Raw genomic sequence first — 18790 nt, forward strand, 5'->3', positions numbered from 1 at the left:
TTCAAACATGACTAGATTTTGTCTGGAAACTGGTAAACACTTGGGGAACCTAAAAATCTGGTCCTTTGCACCTAATATGGGAAAACTTTGCGAACTCTTAATGAAACCATGTATAAGATAGACACTTAGTGGGAAAAAAAGAAGTATCTCTTTTTAAAGTGAACACATCTGAATTTATGGACAGGAAGAAGAAGAAGATCCCTTGCCTACCAAGAAATGGCCCACAGTGGATGCTTCGTACTACGGTGGACGAGGAGTTGGAGGAATTAAAAGAATGGAGGTTTGTACTCTGTGGACATGCCAATTCACTACAGCACAAGATTTCTGAGGCTGCAGATGGTAGAAACAAAGACTTTTAAAGTGTACTGGAAATACAATGGTATAATGTTTGCCTCTTTCCCAGTGACATAAGCCTTGTAAAATTTTTACCATATCGAATAATTCTGACCTTGGTTATGAAAGAACAGCTTTCAGTAGCTCCATTTGACTGGAACTTTAAATAGATGCATGAAGGCATGCTCTTTCCATCAAGCTAATGAGAAAGAGAGAGTGAGAGCCTTTTCTGAATGTTTTGGAAGAAATTACAGTGAAACATAAGTCCTCCAACTGTGGGCCAGCCAAATGCGCTGACAATGGTGACGCTAAGGAGAGGCTTGATCCCAAAGGAACTCACAGCGACAACAGTGCCTGTCTTTGAAGAGACATGATAGCATCATGTTAATTAAAACAGAATGAAAAATGTGCATCCTTATGGGCATGTCCTTATGTCAGATTTTATAGTCAAGTCAGCCTTTATGGAATTTGCAAAGCAGTTTTCTACGTGTTTTAACTTTAATCTAGGAAACTGTCTCCAAAATACCCGTCCAAGCCTTATTGACATATCTTGATCAAGCTTTAAGTAAATATATGGGCCTAAGAACCAGCTCTTTTCAAATGTGGAAGAAGAATGCATATGCAAGTTTAAGGCTGTCCTGTTTATATGTGTTTCCTTCAGCAGTTCAGAATTGCTAATTTAGAAAAGCCTCAGCCTTCTTTTAAAAAAAAATTAAAACATTTTATGCAGAGCTTTTCAGTTGCAAACTAAAAAAATGCTTTCCAACATAAAGAATTATAAAGCTGGATGCTTAACAGGAGCCATCATGAGCCTCCAGAAGGGATTCCAAGGTTTAAAAAAATACATTTTGGAAATGGGATCCTGCCTAGTGGAAAAGAAAGCTAGACAGACTAGATAGATACCCAGTGAACACAAATATTATCAGTACCCATGAAAAAATGCATGTTTATCACATAGTGAAAATACAATATTTTCTCTTCAAAGAAGATAGGACATGAAATATTTAGGTTAGAAAATATTTTTATCCGTAGTTGGAATTTGTATAGGCTGAAGATGTAAACCATTTGAAATTGTTTACAACACAAACATGGTGCTTTAAGAGCTGTACTCTTGAAAGGCACCTCGTTCTGTTGAGCTGGGTCTCTCTCGTTCTCTGGGACCTGAGAGTATTCAGCAATTTTTAGAGTTGGGCTCCTCTTCCTAACTCCCTAAATATGCAGCTTCACCTCTGTCCGGTAGTAATAGTGTGGCTGAGCAAACTGCTGGCTTAATTGTCTGTTTCCAGCTCTTCTGGATTAAGCAATATTAGACCTTATATCTTTCATGGGTTTAAGAGAATATGTTGCTCTTTTTGTGAATCAGGGCAGAGTAAGTATGGAAAAGACAGAGAAAACAAGAACTTTTTTACACAGTTATGAAGGTTAGCAGGTCAGAGAGAGTTATTCCTTACTTGACCATAAATATGTAGCAATTTCTGTGCTGTGGCCAAAGAACAACTTACTTGTTTAGTCCTTTATGTTTGTTTGCTGTTTTCAATCCATGTGGTCATTCACTCATTTGGCTACTTTTTATTGCTACTCTGTGCTCTGTCATTCTTCTGGCAGCTTGATTCTTTTGGCAGTTTCCTTAGATAGAAGAAAAGTGAGAATGAGCCAGTAAACTTATTCTTATCGTTCTTGTCCTACTTCAGTTTGAATGCTGTATTCTTTCTTGGGCAACTTCATTCACTCCTGTTTTCTCCACTAGTTTCACCCCTACTCCCCACCCCTCACCTCCATGACAATCCAGAATAATGTAGCTGGTGTTCCTCCGTCTTCCTCAATCTGTCTTTTCGCGTTGCTTTAAAGGTTTATGATGCTGTGACTAGACCCACCCATTACAGGCTATTAAGTTTTAATATCAAAGTTGTATTGTCAGACTCCACAAATTCCAGATTCTTCTAGGTGAAGCCATTTTATTCTGAAAGAGAAGGTCATTTTTTCTGTTACCATCTATCTCTAAGTGATTTTAACAGTGTTTAAAATACATTTTAACAGCCTCATAAAAAACACTGTAAAGTACCATTGATCACAGTGAAAGATACAGATGCATTTTAATGACTCAGCAGGGTCTACTTGGACATGAAAGCCCTTTCTAATATTGCAGAAAGAAGATTCCCCAAGGAGAAAAAGAAATCACTAAGCAAGCTGAACAGTATGATTCAAAATAACAGGTTCAAATCAATCCCCTTCCTAAGAAATGATGGTCTATATTTTACCAAGATGAGGTGTAGTATTACAGACTTTGTACTGTGGTACTTTGGTGTTCTCATTCCCTGCACTGAGGTTGCAGTGGTAAAAGACACTTGGTTATGGTGATGAAATGACATGATTTTCCTCCAAGGAGTTTTATTTGTCTGAAAGGGGCCGGACAGTGACTTGCCTATATATTTTCCTCATCCACCCTACCAACACATTCTGCATGTGGAGCTGATGAGGTTGAAGAAAGCAGGCTGCTTCCTCCTGCCCTCCCATGGCATAGTTATCCCAGCACATTATGAAGTGTTCCTAGCAGGACTGGGAGCAGTCTTCTCGCTCCAGGCAGCAGAGGTGGGACCAGGAGTGTCTTTTTCCTGGGCAGCAAAATGACTTTGTGCCCCTTGCAGTGAGAGAGTTGTTGCATCCGACTGTATTTCTGTCTTACTTTTCTGTTGCTTGAACTGGCAGTCAGTAAGACAGAACTGGCATAAAGCTACCAATTTGTGATCAAGCAGTGTGCAGTGGTGCTCTTAATGCTTTCCCCAAGGTGGAGGATCAGTCTTCTCTGATTTTTCTGATTTTGATCTTCCCTTTTTATGCCTGGCATTTCTAGTGTGGAGGTCCCTGAAAAAAAAATAGTATGTTGGGGGCATCCTGCAGTAATGGTTGGCTAGCACCATGAGAGCAGTAAATAATTTTCCAATAACAATTTCATGACTCATCAGCATGACACATTTACCCAAGATGTAATGTCAGAATTTAATTTCCTGGCTTTAGGTGTATCAGGTCTTCCTTACAGGCTAGATTTTAGCAGATGGCATGATTTAGAAAGTCTTGCACTGAAAATAATCCAGGTTAGTTATACTAAGAGCTTTCAAGCTTCAGCTATAGCTCTTAGATGCTCTTTGTGGATGAGTAACTAACAGTCTTGTCCAGGTTTGTTCATTTGTAGAATACAGCAAACATACTTGTTCAAATTGCTGCACAATGTTTCAAGTCCCCAAAAGAAGTAAGATTACTGTGGTAAGACAAACAGTCCGTCTTGGATGGAAGTTTTTTCTGTATTTTCTCCTTACAGCATAGTCAGTAAAACTTTTTATGGAAGTAAAAATATGTGCTTGTCTCACCAACAGCAATAATCCAGGTTTCCTTTGCCTTTGACTATTTGTATGTATTTTACATCATTTGTGGCAGTGATAAAATATACATTGTTACCCGTTAGACATTTACGTATTATGCAGCTTAGACTACTTTATCTGCCTTCTCTCCAGTATGTATCTTCTTGCAGAAATACTTCAAAACCTCAGAACAGCTTCAAGGAGTTTTTGTTAAATATTGCTGAAGTATTGCTACCTAAATTGGGAATGTCAAAAAACATGCCGTGTTTAGAAATCTCGGTTGGCTAAAGCCTAAACTTTCATTAGTGCCAGATTAAGGTATTTTAGGGTAAATCAGAACTAGCAATGATATGTTTTACATCACTAATAATGGAAGACTTTTGGGATTTTCTGTCGCTTATACATCCTGTGTGATTCACGTTAGAATTTTTCAGTATTTCTCTTGACTTTTTGCTGCTGAGAGACAGCCATTCATATTTACAAGTGTGTCTAAGAATGCTCATAGTAAAACAGGAAGAGTGAACATTTTCTTCAGTACTTCCCTCTTGTTTATTCAGAATTTCTTCCGAATTTGAAACTTCTTCAGATACTTCTCCCATTTACCACAATTTCCTTGTCCTTTGCATACAGTGTATTTATGTCTGTGCTCTGGCTTGTCTTAGGTTCGCTGGGGTGATAAAGGATCTACCGAAGAAGGGGCTAGATTAGAAAAAGCAAAAAATGCTGTGGTGAAGCTCCCAGAAGAAACAGAAGAACCTTTTCATCCTAAACCACCTAAACCAAAGCCTACCTCACCAGTCATTCAGGAGAAGTGGTACACACCAATTAAGGTAATCTAGTCTTAGGTACAATATAACTTTGTACAAAAGGGAGAATTTTGTCTGCCTTACCGGTCTTATGCGTGATGAACTGTACCTTATTTCTCAAGTATTCCCATTCAAGTAGTTCACGAAGTAAATTCCAACTCAGCACAAAAAAATGGAGCACCTTGTGGCCCTAAGTGCTCTGCTTTGGCATTATGTATCACATTCTGTTATCCTTCTACAGAAAGAGAGATATCTTACAGTAACAGAATCAAAATATATTTATAGGCTTGTGGTCTATCTCAATATATATCTAATTAAGCATAAAGCTCTCTATACAGAGTTTGTAGCAATTTACTAAGTTTTCAACCTATGTCTACATAACCAATCAAGAAAGGAAAAAAAATAATATAAAGCAGCAGAATGCAAAGTTCTCATTGAGATAAGTGAAACCTGACAAATAGTATAAAATAAAGGCATTTGCCTATGAAGAAGGTATGAGACACTTGCAAACCCATAACAAGCAAAACAGAACATAACAAGCTTGTCTCAAAAACTGAAGACAGGGCCATAAACATCTTTCTTTAAATATATATAGGCAGTGAATAGACAGGTTTAACTAAGAGTATGGATAAGGCCATTCTGTCTTCACTAATCCTTCCTTACATGTTCTTTCTTAACACCAAAGTGTCCTGAATCACTGATCCGTGCTGAGTGGGATGCTTCTGACCAGCATCAGAGCTGCTGTGCGTGTTCTGCACAGGCAGTTTGAGCACTCACAATAAATCTGATGCATTCAGTACAAGTTGGACTTACTGTACAGTACGTATCAGCTATATGCCATGTGCCTAGCAGGTCCAAGGCTTCCTGCAGATGATGAATTTGCTTCATACAGGCTGTAAAAACGCTCAAATTTATGTGGGAGAAATCCTAGATGGACATGTGGCAATTCATTCTAGAGTATTGGCAACAAACATGTTACTTTAAGATCACTCAGAAATAAACATGGGGCAGGTTACAGCCACTCAGTTCTCAGTGGAGGTAAAGAAAAGTACCTTGTGTTCACTGATGGAAAAGACTGCATAAGCCTGCTATGTGGTAAGGTGATACAGTCTAATTTTATGCTTTCCGTACCTGGCTCTAAGGAACTGGTGTTTGATTATACCAGTAATTTCTCCATGGATCTCCTTAAATAGTAAGTTAGCATGTGATGGACTTTTTCAAATTGATTGATTTTATAATACTGAAAGTCCTGTTGCTCTGTTGCCACAGGGTCGACTTGATGCACTGTGGGCACTGTTACGACGACAGTATGACAGAGTCTCTTTGATGCGACCACAGCAAGGAGATGAGGTTTGTGTGTTGTGAGTGTAATAGCTAGGGTGGGCAAAAAGGGGCTTGTTACTGCAAGGGTTTAGCAGCAGATGAGCGTTGGTAATTCCATGATCTTAACTAATGAAAGCCATGCAGTCAAAAGAATGGTACAAGAAGAAAAACAACGCTTGGGGGAAAAAGCGCACTGAAAGACGGTACCACACCAGAAAAGAAATGCTGCAGAAACACTGATCTCCTGAAATTATAATGCAGAATTTTGTAAGTAAGTATTCTGTGTGTTTGCAGTTGGAAGACAAAAACATAGTGCAGATTTCATACAGTCTAACCTCTCTGTAACAAATTTGCTAATCTTTCTTAAATCCAGCTGTTTATAAGACTAGAGTTTGGCAACAAGCACACTAAAAATACCTTCAGTTTAAGTGACCATTGATAACTTCCATGCTCAATATTCACAGAGCCCTTGAAAAAGAAAACATTAAAGAAGCACAGAAAAGATAAAAAACCCTGCATAATAAATGCAGCATTCACAGGAAGAAGTGAGGGAACTTGTTCTCCAGTCCTTTCTTTCATAGGGTAATGACCCATGAAAAAGTGGCTTCCATTACAAAGACTGCTATGGCTGGGAAGTAGCAGGAGAAGTTATTATTTGGATCTTTTACAGTAATTCTAGATCATTTATTTCTGGTTACTGCAGCTTAAGAAAGCATTACTTTAAATCACTGCATTTACTTTGGAAACTGAAGTATCATTAAAGTACTTCAAATCTACCAGAACAGTTCAGCTTCCTGTTCATGACACATCGAAGAAACTTAGGAGCAAACTGTTTCCTCTAACTGAGACCAACTTTTTCTCAGTAAACTGGCCCCAGATAGGCATGACAGATCAGATGCTCAGACACTGCAAGGCAGCAGAACTCTGCTGAAGTCAGGCTATGCCAGCTTACATTCACTGTGGATCTAGCCCAGCAGTTAAGCATCAGCTGTTTCTGGGAGATGTGTGATGCTTATATGAAGAATCAGAATTGTTCTTCCCAGTTGTAGTTCAGTGGGGATGTTCTCCTTAGATCCTCTTTCCTCTTGCCACTGGGGCCCTGAAGCCTCTCTCCCTGCACAGCATCAGTAAGTGCATTTCATATTGTTATGATGTTCGTTCTTTGTCCCCCTTCGGTATCCAACTCGAAGTGTCCCTTTTCTCTCCTCCTAGTCCCTCCCTGTATAATATACAGAAGCTTGACACTGGACTGTGAATTCTCTACCTGCTCAGCATCTGCTCTGGACTGCAGAGCAATGAAAGTGAGGAATGTGATAGCAAAGAAAGCTCAAAGAAATTGGATTAATGCTACTGAAACAGTGTTCCAGAACACTATTTTTGCAATATGCACTATAAAAATGATGCATGAGAATTAGAGCAGCTAAGGGAAAGGAGTTACCTTTGAGAGAATGAGAGGTAACTAGTACTTGGGTTATTTTCTTGGTGAGTAGGATGAAGTTTAGTACTGTTCTAAAGGAAGAAAGGGTGAGATTTATTTAGGAGAAAAAAGAGCAAGTGTTGGAAGGAACAGAATGACAAAGTGCAGTGCTAGAAATAGGGAGCGTACTCTGTGTATGGCTGTGAAATACTGACATTCTAGTAGTGTTTGCAAGTTATGTACTCTTGGCCATGGATGAAACATGTTACACATAGCAGAATTAGTAATTCTACAATGCAAAAGAGACAGTACATCACAGTTTAATAAGTAAATTGAGTGTATAATAGTAACATTGATTAAATGGTAACTGAATGGGCTACGAATTTTTAGTCGAGCTCTGTTCTGAGGGTTTGTGACCATTAAGCCAGGTAGTTTCTACAAAAATTGCAGCTATGGAAGGCTTCTTTGAACCTCTGAGAAGTCAGACATCTGTTCTGTCTGGGCTTCACAGGAAGACATTGACCAACATCTTGGTTTATAAAAGACAGAGGACAGAACTATCTCAGTAATCCTCATAGAAAAGAGAAGTAGAATTTGTGCTGATGAATAAGCGTGTGACCTATAGCTCTATAAGAATGCAGTTTCTGTCTGGCTAAGAGTGTTTTATATCTTGGAAAAAGATCTTCTTGCTTATTCGTAACTTGCTAGGTACAGATCCCTTGCTGTACTCCTTGTGGGTTTAAGTCAGTAAATAAATTTCAGTAAATCAGCAAACACGTGTGTGCACCGTGAGACATGCATGCACGCACGTACACTGGAAGCGCTGTCACGGTAAACACTAGTCACTTTTTTTTTGCTCTATTGCTTAGGAACTTGGTAGTTCCCATTTACAGAATTCACCACTGAATTCAAGCCCTTGATCAAGTAATTGAAATGTAGGCATGAAGTATCAAAGCAGAGAAAGCTTTTTCTTCCTCCTCTCTCCCACCTTTTCTATGTTGCCAGATAATGCTGAGGGTGGCCCTGCTGCACGCAGTTGAGTTGCGAAGCTTTGATTGTGGACGGAACTCCTCTGAGGCATGAATTTTTCAGCTAGCAATCCGTGAGGTTAGGGAAGCTTGTACAGGTGTGAGCTAGCAGGTTGTCGCCGACATCTGTTTAGAGCAGAGGCACAGGTCCTCAGCAGCCTGCAGCGAGGCTGCTGGATTGTCAGCAGATGTAGTTAAGAGTGGCAGAACAGTTTTGGTCTCACATTTGCCGCCTGGGGGCTGAAACACTAAAGGTAGAGTGGGGGTGGACACAGCTGTGCTCCCAAACATGCCTCAGGCACAAATAAAGAGATCTAATATAGTTTGACTCTGTTGTGGTGGGGAGATGGGGAGACAGAGCCACTTCAGAGACAACTTAACACTGCAACATCTGCCGCCAAGTTTCCAGGGAGTGACAGGGGACAGCAGGTACAGATCGAAGTCCCCACATAAACAGCCTCCATTAAGCCATGAACTCTTTTGAAGGGCTCCCATCAAACATAGTGGAGTCTGCATGAGTAGATTGTTTTGTTTTCAAAGCAATGTTTTGTTTTCTGCACTAACAAGATAATTTGTAAATGATGCATCACTATGCATTCATACTCTAATTTATAATTTCTTCCTCTTTTATTAAAGAGATAAAGAAGAATGAAGCACAGCATTTTTCGGGTTGTTTGATAAACCAGTTAACTGTCCAAGCGTGTCTTGGTTTTATCTGAGGTTATGGCAACCTTCAGACCACAGTGTTGTGGTTCAGCTAGAAAGCAGTGCTGAATGCGTGTGCTGTTCCTGTGGCATTGCAGAGGAGAGTTTGCCCTTGTTTGTATTGAAACTCCTGTTCCATGGATTTTGTGACTGTGTGAGAAAGCAACTTGGCACTGGTTTGCGGTGTGCGTGTTCGAGTCCTGTACTTTTATCTAAATTCTTCCCTTTCTCTCTTTCTTTCTTTTCTTTTTTTTTCTTTCTTTCTTTTTTTTTTTTTTTTTTTTTTTTTATTCACAGATTAGCACCTGAAGTTAATCTTTAGAGTTTTTCAGGTTCTTTATATGACCTTGCTACTTTGCACAGTTTGATACTGGGTGAGATTCTGATTCTGTGTACATTTATGCATACAAATATCTCTTAAATCCACAATCCTAGCCCTCAGTTTAAGGTTTTGAACAATCAGGATGCATATAGATATATATGCCCAAGAAAAAGAAGAAATGTACAGGTAAGTCTAGAAGACTTTCCATAGTAGAACTGTAGAATACCTTCATTTTTTTGTATTATAATACAGCCTAAAATTAAAATATCTTTGCATTTTTAAATTTTAAACCCACCAGCATTTACACCCTTAAAAAAATTTATAATAAAGTCTGCAGAATTAACACAGGTATGTATTTTTATGTAATGTTCTTCTGTGAGCATCTCCATGTTATGCAAAGGAATTGTATTCAGTCTTGTAACTCTGCTAGCATCACACAATTTACAGTTCAAAACACCTTCAGGGTATTTTCTCCTCTTAGATGAGGCACACATTGTTCCCTTTGTGTTTGTTCCATAATTCCTACATTAGTTACAGGCAGAAACTACTAAATCATTTGCTCAGACTGTCGATTGTAGAGTGGAATAGTAAGTGTTAGAAGTCTGTGGCTGTAAGTGCACCCAGCCTTGCACTGCCAAGAGAAAGTTCAGTATTTTGGAAAAAAAAGACTAATTACAGTGCCTAGCAGTACCATAATTTTCAATTCCAAAAAATGCTTTAATAGGGTTCTATAGACAGTTCATCATCTTACATTCCACTGGAGCTGCCAGTCTGTCAGCACTCCTATTGCTAGCCTAGTTTTTTATAACTCAGTTATGAATGTTTGCTTGCTAAAGAATAATAGAAAACAGGAATGAGACTGGTGATAGCAGGATTTGTCGGTTTATTGTTGTAAGCTCTAAAAATCATAAACAGTTTGGCCATTTTCCAAGGAGGACCTCTTCCTCAAGGAGGTCAAGAAAATGAAGGTGATTTGATTTCTTTTTTAATCATTGGAACAACTGCAAATTGTTGAAATGATGTGGAGAAATTAAAAGTAACAGAGAAAGATGACTGCAGCTACTTACAATTAGGGCAGTTGTTGGTTTAAAATATGTTTTTAAATCAAACTGCTCTCAGCAGTAATTTGTATTACAACATAAGACTCAGTTCACTGGAGACTTGCTCCATGTTCAATGATAATATAGTATAGCATAATTTAGTGCAACATGAAAGTGATTATGCTGAAGAAAATATTGACTGAGAATTTTAAAAGAGTACTTAAGTATTTATTTATGTAGCAAAGTTTATATTTATCTCAGATCTGCTGAATTGCTGCAATATTAAGAAGATGAAAAACTAGTTTTGAAGTGCATGAGATTAAAAGGCAGCTAAAGAGCACCTCTTTATCTTAAATGACTTCTACCAAAATATTCCATTCTGCCCTTACTTTTAAGTAGGAATTTGTCTGTACATACATGACAGCATAACTTGAGCCTAAGTTTTTTTATAAACTTCCAAAATAGACCCAGATTACCATAAAAATGTCCTGTGCTTCATTTCACCATTAAAGAAAGAAGAAGAAAACATTTTTTTTTAAGAGTATCCATTTCAAACTGCCCTATTCAGACTGAATTCAGATGGAATTCAGAGGTTGGTCTCCAACATAAAAGAATGCATCCTGGTGAACACAGAAGTAAATTTCAGGAAAAAAAGAGGCTTCTTCTCTTGGCCTGCACACAAGGAAAAGTCATGTTTTGTACGTCAGTTCCTAACCCTGTTTGCTTTTGGAGAGGACACCTGCCGCTTTTGTTTGAATGGCAAGTAATAGCTAAGAGATAAGCATGATTATTAATTATTATTTATCAGCATTTCCTTCTGCTGAAGACCCAGAAGAACATTTTGTAATTAATACATGCAGATAGCAGAAATTCCTCCAAAAGGATGCTTGACATAAATGGGTATCATAGCTTCACTTTGTTAAATTGGATTGTAGGGTCCCCTTCAGCAGGGTCCAGTAAGTTTACCTCTCAGACGCACTACCCTAGTCAGAGTGGTTTAAGTTAAGTAGTATGTTAGTCTCTGGATTTCCTACCTCTCAGTCAATGAAAGCTGCAGTACGTACCTTTATTGAAAGTGCAACATGTGCACAGATACAAGTTCTGATGGTGTGGGATTTTTCCAATATATATAGGCAATCATTTCTTTCATTCTCAGCCTTTGTGCAGATGTACACTATTGTTCTTTTTAAAATGAGCCTTCAGAAGTCATTAGCAAGAGGACGAACACCGGTATGAATGAAATAGTATTCAAAAAATTCTACATGTCAGTCTTGAGGTCATGACATTTTTACCAGTTTGTCTGCTAGTCCCATACAGTAAAATGGACAAAGCAGGTCTAACAGATCTTGCACAGTTCTTTGGAGTCAGTATCATGCTGGTGAGTGCGCTGCTTCACAGAGGCTGTCACTGTTTCTGTTAGACAACAGTTCATTACATGGTCAAGACATAATGGAGGTGCCATCATCCTGGAGCATGGCATGTACCTTTGTGTATCTATTCTGTGCTTCAGAAGAGCTCTTTAAAAACCTGAGCTGTCACCAGGCTGGGCAGCCAGAGGAATTCTTACTGTCTTTATTAGTTTACAAACAGCTATCTGTTAGCTGAGTGTTTTAGGCATCTTAAAATACACCAAACATACCATACAGGGCATCATGGTTATTTGAGCTGTGCTGGCTACACAGGGATAATGCCTATTAAGAAAAAAAATAGTCTTTTCTGGGTGGAGTGTGAATTTGTTACAGCTGTCAAATATAGTCTCTGCAACCCTGAAGAGCATTACAGTTATTTTTTTCTTCACCCATGGTATATGAAGAAGCAAACATTTCATTTTGCAGTTCAGTTTTTGTCAGTAACGGTTCATGTCATTGAGCATGATTCAAAAGAGAAAAACACATTTGTTTTCTTAATTCCTCAAAGCATCTTTTTATGGAATGGTTTGCAGCAAAAGCAATTGTATTTAATCACTACCTGGCTTCCAAGCTTTGAAGAGAGGGCACTATATATCTAACCAAGCTCAGTCATAAAATGCAACTCCCAACTTGGGTATAGTCTTTATGTACAGTGGAATCTGACGTAGTTTATGTTAATGTTGAATATCTCATTAGTCCAGTTTACAGAAAGACTGACTACCTTCAAGGAAAAGCAAGAAAGCTGACAGGTTAATTCAGCTGCTGCTCTCAAGAAGAGATGTGACAGCTTTAACTGTCTTCTGTGTCCAGATTTATGAACTAGTCCTCTGCTCTTAACCAGATTAGTTCCTTTTTCATTAACTGCTGAAAGTAGGGCAGCTGTCCGAGCGGCTGGTTGTAAATTCGATAATGTCTGCTGTGCTAATCTGTAGGCTTTTCAGATAGAGAAGGCAGCAGATAACAGGATTAAAGTTTCACGACCCAGGGTTTTCACAGCCCGAGATGCGGGTGTAGAGGGATAGAGAGTGACTTCTGTCATTAATCTTAATTGATTGCCAAGAGGTTTTAATCTGGGTTATTAATTAGGAAGGTCCTTAACACACTGTCTACTTATCAACATCAGATGCTCTTTTGGGACTTTTGGGACATATGGCCTATCTTATATTTACATTCACACAATTTACACACACATATATATAACTGTATGAACTGCACATATATATATGTATATACACACACACAAACACACACACATAGTGTGTATGCATGCCAATAGTGGTAGATATATATATATATATGCACAGAAGCATCATAGTTCCTTGGCAAAATTTGATGAAAATCAAATATACATAGGCTACACTTCTCACCTGTATATTTCCATATATGTCGATAGGTATGTGCATCTGTATTTATTAAATATGCTGTTTATCTAGATTATCTTTTAAATGGAAATCTTTGATTTGCAGATTCCTATCACATTCATGTTTAATAAAAGAGCAGCACATGTTGTTATGTGCCTGTGGCCATCAGACACATACAAATTTGAAGAAGATACATTTTCATTTTTATCTTTCACAATTTCTTTGAATAAATGTTCAGGCCTTCATTTTTTTCCTTTTTTTTATTTTTATTTTTAAACAAATTACTGTAGGACAGCCAGAATGGATAGACATATAACTATACACAGTTACAACTATGTAACTATGTAGTAAATCCCAGTAACTCTGCTTTGATGTTTGCTGAAGTACTGTATGCAGGAGGAAATATTAAATTATGGACTGAGCATATAAACTAGGCAAGAAGAGAAGGTGCTGTGACAGACTCCTGGCATTTGAATTTTGTGTAGATTCAGGCTACACTATAAATTTCTACAGGTCTTTAATTTATTTACGGATGATTATTTACAATATTAATCAGATTTACAGAAATGGAGCCAAGAGCTGAGGAAGCCTCTTGTTTTAAGGTCTCTGTCACTGGAAGTGGAAACCTTGTTTCTTGCAGAGCTTGCCAGGCCATGCTGTGTCCAGCTTTCATAGAATCATAGAATCAGTAAGGTTGGAAGGGACCTCTGGAGATCATCTAGTCCAACCTCCCTGCTCAGAAAGGTCACCTACAGCATGTTAGACAGGGTTGCATCCAGGCAGACCTTGAATATCTCCAGAGAAGGAGACTCCACAGCCTCTCTGGGCAACCTGTCCGAGCGCTCCGTCACTCTCACAGGGAAGAAATTCCCCCTCACATTCTGGCAGAACTTCCTGTGGTTCAGTTTCTGCCCACTGCCTCTTGTCCTGTCACATGGCACTTCTGAAAAGAGTTTGTCCCCGTCCCCTTGACACCCTCCCTTCAGGTACTTGTACACACTGATAAGATCCCCCCTCAGTCTTCTCTTCCCCAGGCTAAACAGGCCCAGCTCTCGCAGCTGTTCCTCAGAGGGCAGATACTATAAGATATCAACTATTTAGTTAGAAAAGTCTACTCTTAAAGTATTCACAACAAACAAGAACAGTCTGAGATGTTTTGGTTTAGATAGAAAGGTATAACTGCTAGGAAGGGGAGAAATTCAGCTTAGTATCAAGGAGGACTCACTGACAAGTGACTGCCACGAGGACTGAAGCAGATTTGCCTGGGAAAGAGAGGGAAATCCATTGCTTGACTCACCTAAAGCTAGGCCGTACAAAGCAGCTGTTGTGCTGTAGGGACCACTGTTAGTGGAGATACGCACCAAACAATCTGAAACATCTTTCATAATTTCTTTCTTGGTATTGTGTTGCCTCTTTAAAATGTTATCCACAGCTTTTGCTCATTTTCTGCAATAAATTGCATTTTCTCTTCCATAAATAGATATGTGTTAACTATTGTACTACCACACAGAGGCATCCCATAAAAACAAATACCAAATGCCAAAGACTCCTATGAAGCACAGGTAAGAGAGAGGAATTAAAACCATTTGAAACCTCATTGTAGGTAATGCACACAATGGATGAAAAGTGGATGAAAAGCTCCGTAGTTGCTCACTCAGGATCAGCAAAGAATTAATTTTGGGTTTGTGTCCCAGCCCATTTGAGTGTGCTTTTGGACAGCATTTAAATGATAAGACGTTACTTGGAGCAGAAATGATGCATTAGTCACTTCAGCTTCTATGCTCCAAAAGTTTATTAGCAATGATATAGTTTATCTGAGATAAGATTCTCCATTGCTGTAGAAATAAAAGATCCTAAAATTCTTCAGTAGAGCTCTGGCTTGTTTACACAGATTTACACCATGATTTAATTGCCATTAGGAGGAGGTCTGTACAAATAATTTATGTGAATAAATACCCCTGGTATTCAGAAAAGGAGAGGTTACCTACCACTTTCAAGGTATTAGTGTTGCCTCCAAGTAGCTTTGACAGCCCAGAGCTCAAGATGGGTTAATCACAAAAGATGGATGCATTATGGGCTTTTTATTTATTGTAGCTAACTGAGCTCAGAGCATGGTCAAGTACCCCTATCCAAATACTGTCAGCGCACCAATACAAAAGAGTCTCTAAAGCCTGAAAACAGTTGCTCATGTCAATAATTTTATGCATGCAGATCATTCATTAGCTTGAATACAATATTATCAAAAAAAAGTGGGGTGAGGGAGCTGTTCTATTATCTTGACATTCATTGCATAGTTCTTCTAGAATCAAGGAAGAAACGAGGATAAAAAGTTGAGGAAGGACTACAGCACACATGCTACCGAATATGACAATTAGGGATAGATAGTGGGGAGGAAAAGAAGAAAAACAGTTGAAAAATTATATTTATTACTCTAATATTTTTACTACACTTTCATAATTCAAAATCATTTTTATTATTTTTAGAATTAATTCTTGCATGTCTGTAGTCTATAAGAAACTACAGATACATTAAGAATTAACAAAAAGTTAAACACCTGAGTTATTAGCATTTTAAAATAACTGAGTTTTCATAATGAATCATATTTTCTGAACAACTCAGCTTTAATGTCTTTATGGGGTGCTTTAAGGTAACATATGCCTCTGATCTTCATCTATTTGCATATTTTGTATAAAGCAGAAAATTCTACCTAGCAAAGGAAGTGATTGTGCAGTATGTTGCCAGATCCCGGTATATTTTTAAGTTCAAGCTGACATCCATTCATTAATTAGAATGTCTCAATACATTTGAGTTTTGTGCCCCAGCAGTGTGACATAATGGTATGCTCTCATCCTTAACATTAAATTTTAATATTGAATATGCTTCTTTTTGATAGCTTGTGTCACAGCTTTCATGTAATTTAAACACAGTCTTAAAAAAATTAATTCAATTACAAGTAATGGAGTTGTTAATGCTGCTTCATGTCACTAAATATATATGGATACATACGATTCTGTTCCTTTCAAGTTACTCTGAAATGAATTTTGCAACTTCTGATAACTGTGGTGGACAAATGCTAAATGAAAATCAATCACTTCAATTTAAATCGGCTTAGCTCACGATCTTTCTTAAACAGCCTCTGTCGGACAGCTAACCAGATGATAAGTAACAGTTTCACTGACCTATAGCCTTTGAATGTTTAACATAACCCTCTAAGGACAATTACTATTGCATTGCTTGCTCTCTAGGGCTCAAGATTTCTCACTCACATATACGGATTACTTTATTTTTGATGTACATGTCTATCCACAGTTTTCTCCCACAATGTTGGTTTATTTTTATTACTTACTCTGTAATCCATATCCTGCAATTTAAATCAGTTTGATCAACTTAAAGAGCCTTAGATTTTCTTGGAATTTGTTATCACATTTTTTCCAATGGAAACAACAGAACTCCTTTAACGGTTTGAAATATATATATTTTTTTGCTGGATGCAAAATATTACTGTCTGATTGAAGAGGGTAAATGCAGGTGGAAAGTGCAGGGCAGCAGTAGAACATTTTATATCATTCTGTGTCAAAGTAGATGGAGGATATTTTATGTTGTATTATAGTACAACATAAAACATGCTAAAAGTTGGAATGGTTGTAAAATGATGGGCAGAAATCTTTAGGGACCTGTAGAAAATGATCCCAAAAGAAAGTTAGTTGATGACTCACAGTTGAAAATTTTTGTAGGAGTGTTAAGGGAGTTTGATACCCACTGAGATTCTGGGGGAATTTGGTACGTTTCTTCAGTGTGTCACTTTAAGTATGAAATCTAAATGGCTGACACTAATCTCTACTGCATCTTCTATGTGTAGTTGAAATAAAGGACAGTTAAATTGTCATCTGCGTAAAAGTAAAACACAAGTCAACTCAGATAGGTATTAGTGCAGAGTCAGCTCTGGAACATTGTCATTCCATACTTCTGTAAGTCCAAGGCTTGCAATTCTTGTTAAGTGCCTGGTTCAATAAACATTAAAAGCTTCCTGACTCCATCTCTGTTGCTCCCCAAAGAGCCTGCACTGGTGATTAGATTTAGAGTATTTAAGTGATTCTCTCACTTCTGATTCAGAGCCTCTATTCCTACTCTACTAAAATGAAATGAATACAGATTTCACTAGGTTGAGTCCATATCCTCTCATGTTGCCTGAAAAGACCAAATGATGGCTATCGCACACTGCGAAGTAGCTCTGGCTAGAGCTCATTGGCAAATGTGGGAGTGTGGTACGTGTATCATGGCAGACAGCCTTCTTGCTGTGGTTAGTTGCACAACATACTGTCCTTCTTCCAAAAATGCTAACCCTCTTCATAGTGACCTTGATGATAACCGTAGATCTCATGTGCTGCGTAATCACATGTTGCTGTGATTCGAGTCCTCTGCAGAAGGCTTTTGCACTTACAAGTGACAGCTTTTAAATAGTACCGACCACCTGTCTAAGAGGCAGAGCCAAGCACAAGATATTTCCCTTAACGTATTCCAGCCATGGAGTTCTGAAGAAGAGAAGGCCCTCAAGAGAGATCTTATCCCATGACTCCCCAAATCTTAGTCCTGGGAAAGCAGAGAGAAGCTCTGCATAGATGATTTCCCAGAAGGAATCCTGAAGATAGCAAGGCAAGTACATGCTGCCTATGAATCTTCATGTTGCCACATTATTTCTCAGCACCTTTTTCCCTGAGCGCATATATCTTCAGCATTACTGAAGGATTGCTTGTAGACAACTGGCCAAGGATTAGATAGCGTCTTAAGATGTTAGTCCGTTCTGTGGAAGGTGTTTCCTTCCAAACACAAACTCATTCCAGCATAAGAAACTCTTAACAGGTCTCTAAATCAAATGAACTCTGTGTATTGCCACTAGAAAACTACTGCTTGCTCTAGGAAAGTGATTTTGCATTTTCTGCTGCCTTTTTGCCCCACTCTCAGCTTCATTTCCCAACTGGTGTAGACAGTACCATTTACCCTCACTGTTGTAGGGCTTTTGTCAGCTAGCTTGAATCTAGAGTATCTATCTTAGCTGAACCACAACTAGTTGCAGGTCATTTATTTAATTTCATTAATAAAATAATAATATCCACAGACCAAGGCTTCTGCTTGCTAATAGTCACTTTGAGTCTCAGGCAACTGATGAGAATGATCTTTTATTTGTGCAGTCACTTTCACAATGATATTCAGGGTCAAGCCTAACAGCCAAGCTGCCATGCATTGGTAGACATCAGTTCCCTTTGAAAATATGACATGGATGCACTCCAAGCAGATGGACAGAGATCATAGGTGGCTAGTGAATTGATGGGACATTTTGTTAAGATTATACTGGCAACTAAATATGTTTCCCCCCTCTAATAACATTTCTAACAAAAAATTTTGAATGAAAGACTTGTAAAGGAACAGGAAGATATAATGGATTATGTTTCTGTGGGACCTAGAATTCTGTGAATTCTAGATCTAATATTTTTAATCTCATTGCTTTAAAAATGCAGTGGTGTAAACTGTCTTGTGGTTGGTGGAGTAAAAGAAGCTGCTAATGGATATAGGTGCTACTGAGAGAGAACTAAGTGATTATGATTTAGTAACAGTTTGTTAATGGGGTACTGAATAATACCTTTGATTTAGGCCTGCCAGAAATTTAGGTTGAATACATTTTAATAGTTCAA

At 38.3% G+C, this 18790-nt stretch overlaps 1 protein-coding gene and 1 long non-coding RNA gene across 9 annotated transcripts in view; one reads left to right on the top strand and one right to left on the bottom strand.

Moving 5' to 3' along the window:
• Positions 1 to 18790, top strand: part of ANTXR2 (ANTXR cell adhesion molecule 2) — a 122227-nt gene that overhangs the window by 66512 nt on the left and 36925 nt on the right. For 2 of the 5 annotated variants that reach the window (XM_062574344.1, XM_062574348.1), the window contains exons 14-18: positions 185 to 280; positions 4352 to 4519; positions 5765 to 5845; positions 5963 to 6089; positions 7031 to 8009. In XM_062574344.1, the coding sequence (XP_062430328.1) occupies positions 185 to 280; positions 4352 to 4519; positions 5765 to 5845; positions 5963 to 6058 (441 nt within the window). In that variant the 3' untranslated portion in view covers positions 6059 to 6089; positions 7031 to 8009. Of the gene's footprint in view, positions 1 to 184; positions 281 to 4351; positions 4520 to 5764; positions 5846 to 5962; positions 6090 to 7030; positions 8010 to 18790 lie in introns of those variants that run through there. The other 3 variants (XM_062574345.1, XM_062574347.1, XM_062574346.1) reach the window with 3 other exon arrangements.
• Positions 1 to 18790, bottom strand: part of LOC134139664 (uncharacterized) — a 332576-nt gene that overhangs the window by 14879 nt on the left and 298907 nt on the right. For all 4 annotated transcript variants that reach the window (XR_009958233.1, XR_009958232.1, XR_009958231.1 and 1 more), the window contains exon 4: positions 1836 to 1959. This is a non-coding gene — a long non-coding RNA (uncharacterized LOC134139664). The remainder of the gene's footprint in view (positions 1 to 1835; positions 1960 to 18790) is intronic.

This window comes from Rhea pennata, chromosome 4 (assembly GCF_028389875.1).
Source record: "Rhea pennata isolate bPtePen1 chromosome 4, bPtePen1.pri, whole genome shotgun sequence".
Taxonomy (NCBI): domain Eukaryota; kingdom Metazoa; phylum Chordata; class Aves; order Rheiformes; family Rheidae; genus Rhea; species Rhea pennata.